This window comes from Platalea leucorodia (assembly GCF_965183815.1).
Source record: "Platalea leucorodia genome assembly, chromosome: 12".
In the NCBI taxonomy this organism is placed as follows: domain Eukaryota; kingdom Metazoa; phylum Chordata; class Aves; order Pelecaniformes; family Threskiornithidae; genus Platalea; species Platalea leucorodia.
In genome coordinates, this window is record NC_138834.1 from 9,114,953 (window position 1) to 9,134,376 (window position 19,424).

The 19,424-nt window shown below is 53.2% G+C and overlaps 1 protein-coding gene across 1 annotated transcript in view; it reads left to right on the forward strand.

The window, feature by feature from the left end:
* The window catches only part of SGSM1 (small G protein signaling modulator 1), a 42,962-nt gene that overhangs the window by 12,017 nt on the left and 11,521 nt on the right, over positions 1-19,424 (forward strand). The window contains exons 2-11 of the mRNA XM_082325111.1: positions 1,498-1,573; positions 10,298-10,460; positions 11,226-11,378; positions 11,947-12,014; positions 12,565-12,710; positions 13,219-13,350; positions 13,937-14,061; positions 16,084-16,151; positions 16,589-16,752; positions 17,286-17,415. Of these exons, the coding sequence (XP_082181237.1) occupies positions 1,510-1,573; positions 10,298-10,460; positions 11,226-11,378; positions 11,947-12,014; positions 12,565-12,710; positions 13,219-13,350; positions 13,937-14,061; positions 16,084-16,151; positions 16,589-16,752; positions 17,286-17,415 (1,213 nt within the window). The 5' untranslated portion in view covers positions 1,498-1,509. The remainder of the gene's footprint in view (positions 1-1,497; positions 1,574-10,297; positions 10,461-11,225; positions 11,379-11,946; positions 12,015-12,564; positions 12,711-13,218; positions 13,351-13,936; positions 14,062-16,083; positions 16,152-16,588; positions 16,753-17,285; positions 17,416-19,424) is intronic.

Genomic DNA, 19,424 nt, shown 5'->3' on the forward strand with positions numbered 1-19,424 from the left:
TTCAGCACATCAGCAAGGTAGCTGCCAGGAGCAGTGGGAGACTCAGAGGGAGGACAACATGCTTCCAACAGGAGACATTCAGGAAGGGGGGGGACAGTCTGCTGGCAACCTGCATCGGAAGCTGATCGTCGGAAGCTGATCATCGGAACTAGGAAGCCAAGGCACTTAAAAAATCCTCTCCTTTCATAGTGACTCAAATTTGTAACCTGCAGTTGCTGTGTAGGGTTGGAACAAAGCTCTGTCTAGCCCAGTTTTCTAGCTCCAAAATACCAAGGAAACAACACGGGCTGCATGGGAGAGTGGGCTGGAGAGCTGAGAGCTGGCTCGGGTACATCTGTTGAGGCTGCAGGCACCGTGGGAGGTGCTCTGCATTGGAAGGGTGCGGGCAAGCCCTGCAGGATAATCCTGTTCTGTTTGAGCGGCTAAAGCTGAGCCATGGGGAACCAGTCTCACAGCAGCAGTTTTACCTGCTGGCTCTGAGGTGATGTGCAACAGACAGCTTTAATGCACAACGAGTTCATTAGCACCTCAGGGTGACCTTGCCATATCTCCAAAACAGGTCTGAGGGGTCTGTATTCTACGACAGGGATGCTGTCAGTGGGAGGGGGAGAGCTGAGCAGTGTCAGTGCTGGCAGGGACAGGTACTAGTGGAAGAGCAACAGTGCTAGGGGTACTTGAATTTCTTGCTCTGGTAGTCCTTGATTCCTCAGGCTCCTCTGAGCTACTGCTGTGGAGTAGCCAGGCAGTCCTGGGAGCTTCTGCAAGGCTAGAGTCTGTCCTCTGCAGCCTGCTTACCTGGTAGGTCTGACCTCCCATCTTGTGTCTGCAAAAGCTATGCTCCTAATTTATGTGGGTTCCTATTTATTTTCTTCCCCTAATCATGCCCCTGATGTGCAACCCACATGACAGCTTCCTTTTGATTAATTGCACTGAAATGAGTGCCAGTAATGTGGCATGAGTGGTGCAGACTCAGGCAGTCGGAGGGCAGCCCTGATTGCATTGCTATGCAAATAGCATTCCTGGTCACATTTGGTGCCAGGTGATCATTGACTTCGGCACTGACGGGTAGTTACAGTCATTTGGGACAGCTATGTCTCATGAAATTTGTCGAATCCCCATAAAATGAAAGACCATAACAATACTGTAAAAGCATTGAATATGAGATTTGGTTACCGTTATTAAGATGTCTTGCTTGATTCCTGCAGTTAATTCTCTGCTCATAGATTTCTTACTTTGAAGTTTCTCAAAAACAAAACATCCCTTTTTTATTACCTGACTTTTTGAAATAGCTGGTGATGCTCGGCCAGCAAAGATGCAGAGATACTCCATGAGACCTCTTGTGCCGTTAGAGGCTATTAGAGAAGTCAGAGAGCAGAGGAGGTTTCCTTACAGACACGAAGCAAGCAGAGCATCTCGTGCCCACTCCACCACAGGTCTCCTCACTCTGGTCTATTGCTGAAGTTCAACGTTTTCTCTAACTGGGCCTCTGTTCAACAGGTGAAGCAGATCATGGAAGAGGCGGTGACGAGGAAGTTTGTGCATGAGGACAGCAGCCACATCATCTCCTTCTGTGGTGAGTCTCTGGTGGCGGGATGTTGATGGGAACTGGGGGCTGGAGCACCCTCTTCATGCTGGGCTTTCCCTGCCCGGTGTTGGGGCTGTGGTACACGTGTTTCCTGGGGGCATGCTCCAGTTCTGGGATGCGCTGGTCTGCTGAGCTCTGCACTGGGCAGGGTGCTGAGACCTGGCCTCAAACTCGTGACGCATTCCACCAGCAACGAGGCTGCTCTCTCCTGCTCCACACTACCTTTGATATACAAATATTCCTCCTCTCCTGCTCCACAGTCCTTGCCCAGAGTCCCTCTGGCATGTATTGCAGACAATGCCCTGCTGTGTTGTCTCTCCAACAGATATCGGGGTGGTTGAAGTCCCCCATGAGGCCAGGGCTTGTGAACGTGAGGCTGCTCCTATCTGTCTGTAGAGGGCCTCATCTGCTCCGTCTTCCTGGTCAGGTGTCCTGTAGCAGACCCCCACTGTAATGTCACCTGTCCCTGCCCTCCTTCAATCCTGACCCATAAGCTCTTGGTCGGCTCCTCATCCATCCCCAGGCAGAGCTCCATGCACGCCAGCGGGTTATTGACATAGAGGATGACACCCCCTCCTCGTCTCCCCTGCCTGTCCTTCCTAAAGCCTGTATCCTTCCATTCCAACACTCCAGTCATAGGAGCCATCCACCATGTCTCTGAGATGCCGATAAGATCATAGCCCTGCAGGTGTGTACACGTCTCTAACTGCTCTTGTTTATTCCCCATGCTACCTGTGTTCGCGTAGAGGCATTTAAATTGGGCCACCGATGAAGCTGCCTTGCTGGCTGGAGTGGCTGGAATTCCTTGTGCTGCTCTTCAGGTGCTCTCCTGCTGACCCATGATCCTTCTTCAGGCTCTGGGCATCTCTTGCTGGCACTGGCATCAAACTGGTAGGAGTGGGATGGACTGAGGTTCCCCTCCCCTGGCAACTTTAGTTTACAGCCCTCTTCACCAGCTGGGCAATTCGTCTAGTCATGGCAGGGCAAGCGCTTCAGGCTATTGGATGAGTGAGGTGGTTGTAGCCCAGGAGCCCTGGGCGTGGAACCGACCCTTTGTGCTAGGTGCTGCACGGATAAGAAAATTTCTCAGCCCCTTGAGGGTGCAGGTGGGATAGAGCTGGAGCCAGATGAGGGGCTTCAAGGAAGCAGAGGGACAGCATTAATCAGACACGTGGGCTGTGGTTTCTGTGCCTCCGCAGCCCTGTCAGTGTCAAGTGTTTACCCACTCACCCAGAGCTCGAGAGCATGCTTTGGCAAGGCGCCTGGTGCCCTCCATCTGCCTCTGTCTCCTCACTAGCAGCTTTCTGAGAGACGGATACTGGTTTGGGGAGATACCAGTGACTGCTATGGAAGAAGAAGAAGTCCCCTGCTGTCCTTCAAGTTGGCAGTAGGCTTGCACCATGGTGTTTTTTCCAGGTGCCTTTGTTTTTGAATCTGTTTATAGCCCCTTCCCTTGGCAGTGTTACATATAACAGAGCAGCAGTCAGCATTGCAGCAGACCGTTCTGCCAGACTCCTGCCAGACACAGTGGTTCTCCCTCCAGGTGCTGCTCTCGGGGCAGCGTTGGATGCAAAAGCTGTTGCTGATGGTCACTGATAGCACTGGGCAAATGGAGGTAGTTTGCTGAAGGTGGCTTGCTGAGGGCTAGAGATCGTGCTGTTGTGCTTCCACACTTGCATGTGTGAGATGAGGCTCCATCCACCAAAGTCTGTGGAATTGCCCTCTTTGGGATGCTCCCTGAATTTTGCAAGACAGAATTCCTACGCTGGACTCGTGATGGAAGTGGTTAGAGTTCCCTCTGCCTGCTTACTCCCAGGGCAGGATGTCTGGTCCTGGAGCACAGCATCTGCCCCTGCTTGGAAGGGGCTTTTGGGGAGTGCGGTGTGCGCGCCTGTGCCCTGGCGTGGGTAGAGGTCCCATCTGCAAAGTGGGTGCTGCCCTTTCTCCTGGCTCAGGCTGATCTCGCACGCTCACTCACCACGCACCACTGCCGAGGAAGCCGTGCCTCCCCTGCCATTCAGCAGGGTGAGGTGCTTGCCTGCTGCCCTCTCCGTTTCACGTGTTTCTACTGAGCAGACAGACAGATGAGGCATCATCGTAGCTCTGCTGGAAGAACCTGCACTCCCTCTCTGCCCACTCACCAATTTTGCAGCCCATGTGCTGGGTCTCCCTGCTCCTGGCTGCCGTGGTAGTGTCTGTGGCAACATGCAGGGTGATGGCCGAGCAGGCAGGCTGCGGTGCCGGTGGCTGCAGAGCCAGAGTCTGGGTCCAGCTCTGCCATGTAGTGGAGGTGATGTTGCAGGCTCCCTTGGCCTGAGCCTTCCTAACAGCCACAGCCTTGGCCTGAGCCTTCCTAACAGCCACAGCCTTCCTGCTCGTTGCGGTCCTGGAGGTCTGTGGGGAATCCCTGGGGGCACCGCTGGACAGAGCCTGGGCACTGCAATGTGCCTGGGCGCTCCTGGAGCAGATCTCGGGCGCTGCCTTGTCCCTTGCTGCCATGCAATGGTGAACCCTTGAGACCGGGAGCCTTCGCAGGCTCTACAAAACACTTAGATGGCTGACAGGCAGGGAGGCCTCTGGCAGAAGCAGCCTGTATTCCTTTCTGCAGGGCACAGAGCTGCTGACAAACCTTCCCTGCTTTCTGCAAAGGACTGTTAAGGGAGAAAGGCAGGCTGTCCCCTGCAAACGGTATGGCTGAATGGGCCTTGAGAGAGACAGCTGCTGGGAAAGCTACCTGCCGGTTTTATCTGTGGCTTGCTGTTTGCTGCTGCCTCTCCTCCCCAGGTGACAGCTAGCCATCCCTGTGGTCCCCGCTCAAAGCCCAGCATAGCTGCAAGGGAAAGCATTGCTCCTGCAAACCGAGGAGCCTCGGCAAGTGCAGCTGGGCTCCGCTGCTGCAGGGCGTCTGCTCAGCATGGCTACTGCCAGGGATTTGAGATGGGGATGTGGACCTCACAGGGTCCTTGGCCGAGCAAGTTTCTTCAAAGGGCAAAGCAAGAAACTCCCCTGTCATCCTGTGGCTCAGCCCTGGGGCTGAAGCTGCCAGGGAACCTCTCTGCTGCTCTACTCTGACACCACGAGCCCTAGTTTCCAGGTAAGGGGCTGGCAGCCTGTGCCCATTTGGAGCCTGATCTGCTTGCTGTGCCTGTCGCTCTCAGCAGAGATGTTTGCTGAGTTACAGTCAGCTGCGCTTCCAGCACGCCCAGGCTGGGGCCATGTGGCTGCTGCTGAGCAAATGCTGCAGGCAGCGTGCGGAGGGGGAGCGGCACTCCTCAATTTACAAATAGCTGAAGGGCAGCTTGCTAATTTGGAGGCTGGGAAGAAAATGACAGAAGTGATGACAACTAGCTTTTGCAGAAGTTGCTCTGAGAAGGCTCGTGCAGCACTGTCGCCACTGAAAATGACTGTAGCATCCACAGACATAGGCACAAAAAAGAAAGAGAAGGGAGTTGTGAGGTCTCCTTTTCTGCTTTGGAGAGCAAAGAGGCTGCCTTCTTCCTTCTCTCCTGGGCCCTCGCATAAAAGACATGCAAGTGCTTGTTTCAGGCCTGTGTGCCTTTGTATGCTCTGGACCCAATGGCATCGAAAGAGCAGAACAGACTTCAAGGTGTGACTCATTCTCTGCTTTTCTGTGCAGCACGAGGCTTCGCAGCCTGGAATTATTTATAGCCTCCTGCGACACGGAGCTGAGGCATCCAGGCACGAAGGGCTTGTTGGTTCCTTCTGGCTTCTTAATGATGCCGCTGTACTTTCACTGGCTTCTGGTGTCTACACCTTCTGGTCTCTCTGCTGTTGCTCTCTCATTTGAATGATGCGTGCACCTTCCTTGGTGCTGTGGCTCTCCGTGTGAGCCGGGTGAGCTTATAAATAACCTCTTTCCCTGACAAGCAGAGCGTGCTGCAAGCCCGGCTCTGGCTAGGCAGAGCTGCCCTTTTCTCTGGGGAGAGCTGCCTTCCTCACAGAGCCCTCCTCGTCGAGCCCTCCTCATCCTCTGCGTAGCCAGTGTACCGCAAACCCCTTCTGATGAAACCAGTGGTCCATCAGGAAAGGGCAGCTGCCCTGTTTTGCCCGCGAGGGAAGGGTTTGAAGCAGACAAACGCAAGTTGGCATCTGTCACGTTCATGCTGCCCTGGGAGGCTGATGGAGAGCCAGCAGCGGGGCTGGAGGCCTGCGTGAGCCGAGGGGTTTGTTGTCTGCATCGGTGCTGAGACTGCCTTCATGCTCAGCCCCCGAGTGGTTTGAATTGTGCCAGGCCAGAGCGCTCTTGGGATCTCAAGTATCTTTAGCCCTTTGCCAAGAAATAAAACTCTCACCTTGCCTGGGTGTAGCTGCACAGAGCCCCTGCCCCGCGCGTCTCTGCTGTAGGGATGGGGAGAGTCTTTCTCTTCACGGTGTCTGTTGGCAGTGGTGACAGTAAGTTATGAACTGGGCTCAAAAAATCATAAAATCATAAGGTTAAAAAAGAAACTACAATTACCCCTGGATTTAGCAGGACCCGGTGCACTTAGTTCATGTGCTCAAGTTTCTGAGCCCCTGGGAGAGCACAGGGAGAGTTCTCCCTATGGAGACTGCACATTTGTGTGTAGTTTTGCCAGCAGGAGGAGTGTTTGGGAGAGGTTCAGGCTGACGTTGAGGACAGATGCTGATGACGGCTCCGCCTTGCTGGAATGTGCTGGGAGGCTTTTCAGCAGTCCGGGTTTTCTCCCTTGTGCTGCTCCCTAGCTGGCAGGGAGGTGGGATGCGCTGGCCATGACGTGAGCAAAGCGATCTGCCGCTCTCCTGCGCAAGCACGAGTGCTCTCGCTCATCTGCTGGAAATCCGGAGTGGAACTGTTGGCACATTGAGCACCTGGTGCCCAGCAGAGGTGGTCTCTCGGGAGGGCTGCAGGGCGGCTGTGCAGGGAGGCAGCCCTGGCTGCTGGCCCCCCGTGGCGCTGGGAGCCATGGTGGCCCTTTGGCAAGTCCCTGTGCTGGCCTGGGTGCGGTGCCTTGTTATGGTACAGCACTCTGGGGGCCGGCGAAGGCAGAGGGTGCCCGGTTTGCTAAGGCATTTTGGCGGGCAGCAGAGGCAGGGAGACCTCATCTGCCTGCCCCAGGCTTGCTTGCATGACTTTTCTCTCTGGCGTACAAGGGTGGGTGTGAAGCACAGAGGGGCTTTTTGGGCTCATTGCCTTGCTGGCCTCTTGTTACCATGTGCAGCTGGCAGAAAACTGGGCCCTGATAAGTTGCTGATTGCCAGCGTAATTGATTTGACAACAGATGGCTTGGCAGAGCTGGGAATGCCACAAATCCAGGGCTGCTCTTGCACCATGTCCGGCAGCTCCGGCACCCAGCTGCACCAGGTGAGCATTGGAGCCAGGCCAGGCTGGTGCCTGCTGCGGAGGCTGAGGCCACCTCCAAAGAGCTGAAGATGGCTGCTCGAGAACCGGGAAATCCCCAAAAATACAAATTGGAGGAGGGGGTGATGGTGCCCTGCCCAGTGCTGGCAGCAGACACTGGGGCTGAAGTCCAGCGCCATTGGGAGAGCGCTGGCGTTGGCAGTGTGGTCCTGTGGAGACCTCACCCTCGGTTCAGTCTTGGTGGAGAGGCAGGACTTCTCCCCAGGTTTTGAAGGTGCTGCTGTGATTTGCTTGTTCAGCTGTATATCAGCGTAACCTTACGCTCCAAAAACAACGCTGTGGATTAGTGTTCGTGTGGCTTTTTTGCTTGCAGTTCCACTTCCAGCTGGCTCCTGACCCCACTTGGCTGGGGTTGATGACTGCTATTCCACCCTGCTGAGGTTAGCAGCAGAGACCTGCCTGGGCTTTCGGGAGATGCCTGCTCCGTGGCTGGGCACTCTCAAATGGTTATGACCGGGTGCAGTCTCAGGCAGGTAGGGTTGTTTGTGTCGGTCACTTGTATTTCAGCCTCAGAGCATAGAACAAATGAATGAAGGGACGTGGGGTGGGGTGATTTGAGTGTGTGTGAGGGAGGGGTAGGTCTTCTTGCATCGGGTCCCAAAGCCATGAAGCAGTCTGCTCTTATTTTGCAGCTGCAAATAGTCCTCTGGCACAGGTAAGAAGACCCATCCATCCATGAGCCATGCTATTTGTAGCACTTCTGGACTTCAGGAGGGTTTGTGCAGGGCTTTGTTTAAAAACTAGGTATCCATCCAGCGGCTCTGAATGGCTGGCTTTGGGTGAGCAGGACTTGGCTGGCCCAAATGCGTTGCTTTTCTGCTGCTAGCATAGGACGTGTCTCGCAGCACCTCAGATGCTGCACGCCCGCCCTGCCTGCTCAGCGGTGAACTCGGGCGCGGCACTAAGCAGGGCAGAGATAACGAGAGCATCTCTCAGCCCTGGGAGCTGATGTTGATGGGTCTGCATGAAATGTCTTTTTAAATGTCTCTACAGAGTTGTTCAGCTGTAGGAAAAAATGCCTTTCCAAAGGAGAGGCGAATCAGCATCTGCTGGGCCGCTGCAGGGAAGGCTCAGTGCTGCTGGCTCTGCAGCACCGGGTTCCTGGGGAAGGAGGGGTGCCCGTGTGCCAGAAAGCTTGTTGTCAGGCCCAGATCAATAGCCTGCAGAACTGTGGGTCCGTGTAATTTTCCAGTGCTTTGATCAGCCTGTTTAATAAGTCTGTGTTTGACACTAGACATCCATCCTGAGCCCTCCCAGGGGACTCCGGCACACAGATTGCTGGTGGAGCCTGTACGTGTGCGCATCTTTCTGTGGAGTCATCGCTGTCTCCCATCGCCAGCAGAGCCGGCTCCCTCGGCTCCCCGCTCGCCGTGCGCCCAGGCAGGGACCCTGGCAGGAGAGGGCAGGCGGCCAGTGCTGTCTGGGCACTCGCTGTGGTTCGGTGAGTGCCTGACGCTGCCATTCGGCAGAGCCCGGTGCAGGGAGTTAGGCAAAGCCTTGCACAGGGACTTTACTGCTGAGTACCAGCTGCAAAGAGCCAACCGAGTCACCACTGAGCTGGGAGGGTCTCCGAAGCCAGACTGAGCTGCTGGCGTTGCCTGTGGTTTATCCCCAGGTTCTCTATTGCCTTTAATTTTTTCAGGAAAATGTTTGTGTGAACACTGAGATTTTTGTGAAAAAAAGGCCCCATTTCCTCTGCTGCTTTAGAAATCCTCAGTGCGCCTGTCTCTCGCTCCTGATCTTTCTCCTTCTTGCTTGGACCGTCCCAGCACAGGGAGCCAGGGCCAAAATCTCCTGCTCCCATCCCTCAGACTGGGCCGAAGGGAAATCTTCAGTGAATTGTTCAGTTTCTCTATAATCTGCAAGAAACCCGCAAGGAGAACATCAGCCTCTTTGTCTGCATAGCAAAGCAATTATCCTACCTGGAGAAGATGCAGCGTGCTTCCTTGTTAGTTGCTGCATGTCTGATGAGGATGTTTTCCTGAAGGCCAGGTGGGAATGTTCTCTGCCTTAAAATATGCTGTCTGAGAAGTTTTACATCCTATCCTTCCGTCTAGCCCATTGATTAATGATGGTGGCTGGCCTGATGAGCACACTGGAAAGAAAGGAGAGGGACTCGTGCGCTGAGCTTGCAGAGGGACCCCAAGTGTGGTGCGCTGTTGGCAGTGCCCTCCCCAATGACACTGCAAAAGGCAGCTCTCTGTCCCAGGCTTAGCTGGGGCTGCTGGCCCCATAGACAAACTGGTCACCTGAAATGGTTTCAGAGCCCTTTAGCCAGGGGAGCACAGCCAGATGCATCGCTGTGCGGTGTACAGCCACACTTAGCTTCAAGCTGTTAAACCACAGATAAGCTGTTTACTCCCACAAGCTTAACCTGAGTGAATCTGTATGGCCGGGCTCTTGGCAGGTCCAGATCCGTGCGATCACTGCCACACCATGAGCTGGTTGTTCCTCTGCTGGGAAAATCACCCCTCTGGTAACAGCGATTGTGCTGGCGCAAACCTGGAAGCAGGATACAACCTCCGTGCATGCTGAGATTTCCCAGCGTTAGCATCGATTTGTTTGCATTCAGGGTATCATGTAACGGAGCCAGATCCTGGCGCTTTGGGAACAAAGGGCTGTGAGCACAGCGGTCCACGTCCTTTTTCCCGCTCTGTTTTATGAATGAACAAAGCGCTCTGAGAAATCCTAGTCCAGGCTGCTAGCTTGGCACGTCAGCACAGACTGCTCGCTGTTGGTGGCACAGAGGTACCACTTCTGTGGTCCGAAAGCTGCATGTTCCCACTTCATCACCAGTCTAGTAAGGTCTCTTCAGGCTGTTGGTTGGTCAGATAAGTGAGTCCAAGACAAGTTAATCTGCCTGACTAGTCCCTCTCAGGTGATTTCAGGAAGACCCTGGATCTACTTTAACAGGCACAAGTTAACTCTCCATTGAAGTACGTACATCTTTGCACACCCATAGTTCATGCTTACGTCCATCAAACTAGCCATTTTGTTCAGATTAGCCGAACTTCTAATAGACGTCACCAACCTCAATTTTTCTGTTTTGCAAAACTGAAATTGTACCTCTGTATAGTCAGCAGAACTGATGACTCTGCAGGCGGAAAAGCCGTACCACTGTCTGCTGCTTCGGGTCAAAAGACATCTGCGTTCCCTAATCTCCTGTCTGCCTAGGCAGGAATAGAACATGGCACTGGTTTCCTCTTGGGGAACGTTCCTGCTGTGGAGCAAGGTCATGGATGCAGCAGGAGGCTGCCTGTTGTGCCGTGAGCTCCGACTTCTGCCGCTTCAGTAACGACTTTGCTTTGTTGCAGCTGCGGTGGAAGCCTGTGTCTTGTACGGCTTGAAGCGGAGGGCGGCAGGATTCCTGCGCAGCAACAAGATAGCAGCTCTGTTTATGAAGGTGGGCAAGAGCTTTCCTCTGGCAGAGGAACTTTGCAAGAAGGTGCAAGACCTGGAGCAGCTCATTGAGAATGCGTAAGGCACCAGCATTGCTGTTATCCCCCAGGTCGCTCGCATTTCGGTGTGGGTGTGTAGTTTGGGTATGGCTGTGGCTTGCAATGTCCAACTTGAGCCTCTGCAGGAGGAATTGCTCTTTCAGTGGAGCAGAGTCGTGTCTGTTTGCTTTTCTAGGAGACTGTGAGTTGTGGTTGTGGTTTAACCTAGGATGGACAAGTTCTTCCTTCCTCTGCCCCTTGTCTCATGCTTCAGGGACAGCTAAGCATGTTGGCTCCTGAACTGTCACAGTTTATGGACCAGTGCACTAAGCCAACTGGAACCAAATTTGGTTCGCCTCAATGTGCAGGGCTTGAACCTGCAGTAATTCAACTTCTCTTTGAGAGTGGCTTACTCATCCTTGGACAGGAACCAGGGAGAGAGATGGTGCAGCTACCTGGGGGCAGGAATCTTTATGCTGTCCTAAGATAAGCAGCTTTGCTTGTGAACTGCTGTCCTTAGGCACCAGTGGGAAAGGTGTGTGGGTTGGAGGACTCTGCTGAGGCTGGGAGACCAACGTGCTGAAGTCAGTTTTCAAATGCAGACATGGGCCTTCTGGAGCAGGGGTGGACTAGACGAAGGGAGCCGTCTCCAGAGCCCTGTCCCCAGGCAGTTCCCTGGGCATCCCCCAGCCACCACAGTCAGCACCACTGAAACCCCGGTCTCGTGCCCCACAAGGTGCTGTGAGTGCCCTGGGCTCCTGCAGGAGCCAGTGATGTTGTTGTCTTTTGCCTTGTACCTCTAAAGACGAAATCAAGTCCAGGGTGTCCCGGAGAATGTGCGCAAGATGCCGAAGCTGCCCAACCTGTCTCCGCAAGCCATCAAGCACCTCTGGATCCGCACTGCCCTCTTTGAAAAGGTCTTGGATAAAATCGTGCATTACTTGGTAGAAAATAGCAGGTGAGTGCTGGCACAGGCCAACCATTTGCCCCTCCCAACTCACTACCAGCATCTGCCCCTTCCGATGATCCTGGAGGTGTTGCTGGCCGAGCTGTGTCCAAGTGGGCCAGAGAAGTCCCTGGATGGGACAGGCCAGTTGTGTTGCTCTGTGCCCAGCACGGGGATGCTGATCGATACCTTGCTGCGTACGGTGGCCACCGTACGCTCCCTAAAATAAAGGCAGGCCACACTTGCTCTGCTGACAGCTGGGTTGCTGGGGACTGCATCGCCCTTATCTTCTGGAAACTGCATGCTGAGGCGTCCTGTCCTGGGGAGGTGTCATCTCCAGCGCTGGGGATGTTTTGTTAGGAGAGGGTGATGCTTGCAACGTGCTGCAGGAGGGCATCTATTCTCCAGGAATTTCATGGCTAGCAGAAACAGCCTGTTATGGGCTTCTTGCCCTCTCTCCATCAAGGAGTGATACAGAAAGAGAAGGAAGGTCGTTATAGTGCTTTAAAACCACTGTCTCTATCATTTTTGCAGTCACGGGGTTGAAATGCTACAGCATTCTGCTCTCTATTTCTTCTAGTAAGTACTATGAGAAAGAAGCTCTCCTGATGGATCCTGTGGATGGGCCAATTCTTGCATCTTTATTGGGTAACATTTTCCTCTTACCCTACTTTGATAGCTTGCTTTCCAAACCTGTGTTCCCAGTTCTGTGATCTGGGATGTGAAATGCAATTGTTTTCCAGTAAGAACTTCAGAAAACTTAATAGCCCTGGACAGGTAGCCCTGTGGAGTGCTTATAAAGACCACATGATGCCCAGCTGCTGAGCAGTGAATAGAGACGGAGAGTTGCAAGGCTGAGCTTGGAGTTTCCTTTTCTTGCCCAGGCTTCAGTAATACTGATGGGCACAAACCAAGGCCGGGGCCTGAGCAGCAGTGTGGTGCTGCAAGGCCGGGCTCGGCGTGCACATAACCAGTGGGGCGGTGGGTTACTGCTCGCTGCCAGGGCCGGCTGACCCCTCTGAATTCATCACTGCTGTTATACAATGCAGCAGCAATGTGTGCTAAGCCTGGTGCTTGTTGCCTGCTGTCCCACCACCTCTGCTCCGAGATACTGGGCTCTGGGGATCTCAGAACTGGCCACAGTCATTGGAACAACACCGATGACTTCCTTACGTTTGTGATTTTCTTCTCTGTGCAGTGGGGCCCTGTGCGCTGGAGTACACGAAGATGAAGACCGCTGACCACTTCTGGACAGACCCCTCAGCTGATGAACTGGTTCAGAGGCACCGGATCCACAGCTCGCACTGTCGCCAGGACTCGCCCACCAAGCGCCCGGCGCTCTGCGTGAGTGGGGGGATGGCGGGCTGGGAGCGACAGCCCCTCGCAGCGCTCCTGGGGTGCACAGGCAGCACTCACCAGGCTTTGAGGCTCTGTCCGTTTGAAAAGGGCTGTGAAGCCCTCTGATGAGAAGAGGTAGAAAAGTGCAGTTTACTTGAAGTCTTCAAGCCAGAAGTGCTGGGAACTTGGGCCGTGGAGACTGCAGGCGTGCTGGACCGATGCGGCACGGCATCATGGGGTCTCTGCCCTTTGGGAACAGCACGTATGAACGAAAAGCAAAGGCAGCTGAAGTCTGCTCTGTTTATTGCAAACAAAGCACACTCCTGGGGCTTCTCTAAGTACAGAATCGAGCTTGGCCAGAGCCAGGAATCCTCTTAGAGGACACAAAGGGAAAGATTTCTAGTAGTGACTTTCTTAAGTGTATAAGTGAGGGGGGAATGAGCTTTCAGGAGAAGCTTTTTGAAAGCAAGAGGCGTCTGTGCTGACCTCATGTTTGTAGGTGGATCTCTTCCAGATTCAGAAAAGGCATTCGAGTGGCAGTATGGATGACCGGCCATCACTGTCTGCCAGGGACTACGTGGAGTCGCTGCACCAGAATTCCCGAGCCACACTCCTCTACGGCAAGAACAATGTCCTGGTGCAGCCGGTAAGTACCTGCTGGGGCATCTGGGCTTTACAGTACTGCTCTGCTCCCCGCCAGGTAATTCTGTCCCAAATTGCTCTTTGAATGGAGAAAAGCACAGGCTCATATCTAATCTGAGAAGGCTGTGACTGCGTTTGTTGAGGTCCTGGTGACATGGATCCTCCCAGAGGAATGGAAGAGCTCTGCTTCTGTCTGAGTAGAAACAGACTGCTCTCCCTGCCTGCTCTTGACCAGAGGCCACAGAACCCTCCTCCTGTTCCTTTCGGCTTATTGTAGTCAAATAAATGAAGTGCAGCCTGCTTAGGTGGAGCTGTTAAGTTTGCCTCAGCTGGGCAGCTGCTCTCGGCCCTTTTCCAAGCCGGTGAGGTGTTCTGTTGTCTCTGCTGGGAGGTTTTGCAGGGCCACTGTGGGTTTCTCACCGTTGGTGAGTGGATGGGCTCAGGGGCAGCAGGCAGGGCTGTGTTATGGTCCAGGACTGTGCTCCAGGTCATGGCTCAGCCTCGGGTAGCCTGAGGTGGTGCTTCATGCTTCTGGCATCTTCCAGCCTGCTCTCACCAGCTCGCTCTATCCCTGCGTTTCTCTTCTCAAGCGAGATGACATGGAGGCAATCCCGGGATATCTGTCCCTTCACCAGACTGCCGACATCATGGCGCTGAAGTGGACTCCCAACCAGCTGATGAACAGCTCTGTGGGGGATCTGGACTACGAGAAGAGGTGACTGGCTCCGAGTGCATGCTAGCACGGGGCAGAGGGGAGGCAAATGTTCCCCAAGTTCAGGGTTTGGATCTGGTGTCCAAGGCCATCAGTGAGTTCTCCCACTGACTGCAGAGCGAAACAATCATCCCTGAGTCTGTAACGGGGAAGGGATGGGGAAGGAGACCTGAGGTGGGGGGAGAGGTGGGCTGCGGGAGGTAGTGTAGATGCTGTGCTATTGCCTGTCTCTGCTGGGAGGTGTTCAGCGAGGGAACGGGGGGTGCTTGTTCTGAAAGACACAAAGTGGTTTCATTTGTTGCCCTCGGGGATTTTCTCAGGAGAGTGGCCTCTCTACGTACTACAGAGTGCTTTCAGGTTTATCGGGGTTATTTTAATCTGGGGAACTAAGGAGCTCATAAACAGGGAAGGAGTATCTGCAGAGAGAGGGAACACGAGCAGTTCCCAGATAATCATACCTCTGTAACGGAGCGTGTGCCATTTTGTAGTGCTGTTCGGTGCAGTCTGCAGCTGATCCTACGTGCAGGTGTTCAAAGTCCCGTGGATTTAACGGAGTCCCTGGAGCCTGTTCCTCCAGGGGGCCTGAAGTCTGCTTAGTTTGCTTGGCAGGGTGTATTGCCATGCCCTTTTGCCTGGGATTGCCTTACAGACTGCTGGCATTTCTCTTGATAGCTGCAACCCTTTTAACAAACTACAGAATCATGCCAGGTCCCAATTTGCCTGAGAAAGGAAACAAAGCAAACAAAATCCCTTTCCACCAGCAAACGCTGCAGGAAAGCTGGAGTGTTTAGGACACTGATTCTTTGACCTAGGGTGAAGATCTTCTTCAGCAAAACTCGTTCTCAGTTTTGTTTATTCTCAATTGTAGTTTTTTGGGTTTTGTTTACCTGTGTTCTTTTCATCTCCTCTTTCTTCTTGGCCCCTGGGCCGTTCCGTTGTGCCTGGTACCCTCCCCCTAAAATGCTATTTTCATCTCTACACTACTTTTCTGAGTTCTTGACTTGGGCATCAGCCTAAGCTCTAAAACTTCCCAGTGTCAAGACGTGACCAAGGAAGAGAGGAGTCAGATGACAAAGTAAGTATGAATCTACAAGGAGCGACTCTTACGCACCCCTTCCCGCCCTTAACTGTCTTCATGAGCTATTTTATAATGCCTTTATTTTAAGCACTATTTTTGTGAAGTGGCAGATAATGCTGCTCAGAATCTGGAAATTTGCTTTGTTGCAGAGAAGTAGGATGTTATTAAACGCTGACACCCTCGCAGAGCAGTGCTCTTGCTAGGCTCTCCACAGCAATGAAACCCTGCGTGAGGCCACGTGTGTCCTGGCGAGATCTCCTTCCCCAGCTTCCTCCTGGTGTCTCTCTGGCCCTTTGCCCTGCCTGGTGACCAGCAGCTCTCCCAGTGTTTTCTAGATTTGTTCAGTCACCTGGAGGTGCCTGTGCTGAGGGAATGCAGCTCTCGAACAGGGACCAAATCTTATTTTCAGCTTTGAAAAAACCCACAAATTGCAAGGGTTTATTTCCCTCTCTCTTGGGGAGAGGAGCTCAGCAGAGCAGCAGCCCAGTCTCAGCCTGCACTGCATGTTCCCTTGGGGCTCTGGGGCTGCTGCTACCAGGTTCATGGGGTTCTCCCAGCACGGCAGCAGGGCAAGGAGTCCTTTCCAGGGTGCCCAGAGGAGAGTGCTCAGCTCTGCAGGGCTCTATGTCCCTCCCTGCAATTGCCAGGATCCATGGGCACATTGTCCATGTCTGGTAGTGGTGTGAGGATAGAGAAACAGCTGGGACAGGTGGGACTGGACTTGCCCTGATTGAGCTGTAGTAGTAGGGACAGTTACTGGTTCTGGAGGGATGTTGTCCCTGACTCAGGCTGGCTTCATAGCAGTCGCACTGCTGCTGGGACCTCATCCTTTCTGTAGCTTCCCTTGGTGCCAGGATAGCTGGAGGCAGGATCTGGAGCTGATGTGAACAGCAGCAGAGCCTCTTACATCCCTGAAGCTCACGACTTCCTCTCTTTCTCTGTTCCAGTGTGTACTGGGACTATGCCATGACTATTCGCCTGGAGGAGATCGTCTATTTGCACTGTCACCAGCAAGGTAAGGCCAGAGTGGGGAGCTGCTGGAGGGTGTTATCACCCCGACACTTGCTTCATTAGGTCTTTGGGGAGTGCCCCTACGGGGATGTTTTGATTCAGCGCCGGGGCAGGTGTCCAGAGCTCTGGGTGGTCACTGCTATGTAAGTGCTTCTAGGAAAACCTTTGAACCAGCTCCTGGCTGCGGTGCTTGGCTGGGGAGCGCTCCCTGCAGAGCAACACGCTGTGGTTTTCAAGAGTGCGGTCTCCCAGGCAAGCCTCCTCCAGGGCCTCAGACTTGTAACGGACTTAGGGAAGAATCCAAACAAGGAAGAAATTCTTTGTTTCGCACACCAAAAAGACAATTCCCTCAGCTTTCTTGCCTGTCCTCTGCATTTTTGTCTGGTAATGTTTCCCTCATTCATGTGTGTGTCTTCTCTCTGCTGTCACTGTTGCTAATAGTAGACAGCGGTGGAACGGTTGTCTTGGTGAGCCAGGATGGGATTCAGAGGCCCCCGCTGCGGTTCCCCAGAGGAGGGCACTTACTGCAGTTCCTGTCCTGCCTGGAGAACGGCCTCCTGCCCCACGGGCAGCTGGATCCACCCCTCTGGTCGCAGCGGGGAAAGGTAGGCACCCTGAAACCGGGCTTGTTCCTGAGCCCACGGGACTGCGGGTTCTTGCTGGTGTTCCTTTGTGGAGTGTCTCAGAGCAGAGCTGGTGGGGAGGACCCTCTGTCCAACGTTAGGGGCCACTGCGTTTTAAACAATCCCCCTCCCAAAACTAAGAAGGAAGGTGGGCTTGAAATATGGCAGTTTGGTTTAGCTCATGGCCTTGACCAGCTAAACAGACCCTTCTGGGCAAATCAGAAGGGAGGTGGTACGGGGGTGCTGGCCACGAGGCTTGGTAGGTTTGGTTCTCATGGACCTGGCCATGCTGTGTGGATTATACATACCCTGTGCACAAACAAGGTTATATATTCACCGTGTAATTGAAAGCTTAATCCAAAGGCTGCTCCAGCACAGGGAACATGCAAACATCATCCGGGCTGACAAAGCACGTGCTCTTGTTGGGCTGGAGTTCGGCAAATGAGGCAGCGACCACGCTGGCCTGCGTGGTTGAGCGTGGGGCGGCTTGTGAAGGACAGGTTTTGTTCACCTAGGGGAAGGTGTTTCCCAAGCTGAGGAAACGAAGTCCCCAGGGCTCCTCCGAGTCTACGTCTGACAAGGAAGATGACGAAGCCACAGATTACGTTTTCAGGATAATCTACCCAGGGACACAGTCTGAGTTTGGTGAGTGCGTTGGCAGAGAGTGTTTCAGGTGGGGTATCGCGGGGTGTATGAGCAGCCAGGGACGCAGCGCTGACAGGCACGGGGCAATTCGCGCCAGGAAACGCTTCCAGAGAAATGGGCTTTGCTTGTAACAGTGCTGCCTTTTATTCAACATCATGTATGGGCTGAGGTTTTATTATTTTGTTTTAACCTTTCACTTGTTACCGAGTCCTTCATTTCTGCAGCTGTGCATCAGGCCATGACTGCCGTAACGGTTGGAAAAAAAATTCTTGCACATAATTTCAGTAGTAAGGTTCACTTTGGTCATGTTCCTTGGGGGTCACTTTTCACCATCACAAGCCTCCAGGGCTGATTCTTCTCTTGCTATCACCAGGCCAACCCGGCAAGTGCTGCACTAAATCCAGCTATGTTCCTTCAGCGTTGCTTCTGCAGCGCAAAGGAGAGGTTACAGCACCCTTCTCTGTGTGCTGCCAGGCTTGACCCGTGCGTCCTCACTCCCTAGCTCACCGGGCAAGGGAGAGGATGCTGCTGGATTCACCAAACCAGAAATCTCTCTTCAGGTCTGGTTGTGAATGATCTGAGCAATGTGCGTGGCTGAAGTGCCTGTACATTTGTCCTCACTCTTCTGTGGGATACTAAGAACAATTTTTTGACCTCTGGGAACATCATAGATGACTTTCTAAGGGGGAAAACCAAGAGTGCAATGGAAGACTTGTGGAGTACTTTTAAAAAGCTGTGAAATTTGATCAAAAACTTCTTCCTGTATTTTTGAGCCTAAAAGGGGCAATCACATCTCCTGTGACTCCTCCATAAAATCAGTTAAGATTATACTTTATTCTCCCTGCCTCTAGCTGACTAACACAATTCAGTGAGTCAGATAAAAATCTGATTGAGGCTAAAATAGCAGATAGAGATGCTCCTTTCTGCAGCTTCCTTTTGATCTACCCCTTAAAATTCCATGCTGGGGGCCAAATTTTCTGTGAAATGAATTACTGCAATCTCCTCAGCTGGCATCATCAAAGTCTGTGCGGTTCCTGTGGATCTTCCCAGAGGGGGGTGGAACTGCATCAATTCTTTCTTCTCTACAGATTCTTCCTTTCTCCCCTTTCATTTGTGCCCTTGTCCTCTCTGTGTCTCTAGTTACCATTAATGGTAATTTTCATCCATTCCTTGCATCTGTGATCTCCATCACTGCTGTGAGAGGGAAGATCGCAAGGACTCCAGCTGCAAGCAAGACAGTGGTGATCCCTAAATGGTTTCCAAGTCTCCTCATCATGTCCCGACCTCCCCTTGCTGCTCTGGGGGCCTCTCGGCATCAGTGTAATGTGGCTGTCGTTTGTGTCTGGTACTACTGCTTGCCTGTGTTGTCACTTGATAATTCCTGCAGAGGTGTCCCCTGTGAGTGCTGACAGTCACTGACCCATCAGCACCTGCTCAGTGTGAGGAAAATAGGAATATTGCAACATTTTTCTTGCTGGTATCAGTTATTCAATATCATGAGCAGGGAGAGTCAGTGAGACCAAGGGTGAGTGAGGAAACCTTCTCCCAACTGGAAGCTGGAATTTCTACCACGATACAATTTCCCAGGAGGAGCAAATAGGATTATTCTTCATTAATCTTTTTCTGCATCCCACAGTTCACCTTCTTCATGATGGCCTTTTCCTAGGAGGGCCCCAGACTGAAGGGCAGGGGCCGTTCCAGGCCAGGACAGCAGCCAAGCTGCTCAGCGTGGGGGCAGCTCGGCTCTCAGGGTTGCACGTTCCCCTTGCACTGGCTCTGCGCCCGTTTGGTTTGCAGGGCAATACCTGAGCAGCATCGAGGCCATTGTGATAGCACTTGTGAGTTTAAGCAGGGATTTAGCAAGTGACAACATGAAGAGCTACTTGCTCCTGCTGTCCCTCTCAAGCTCTTCATCAAAGTCTTTATCTCCTGTCTTGTGATTTGGATGCTCCCATCTTTCCCTGAATCTTGGATGGGATCCTAGTGTTTGAGAGATGGGGGCTTTTCTC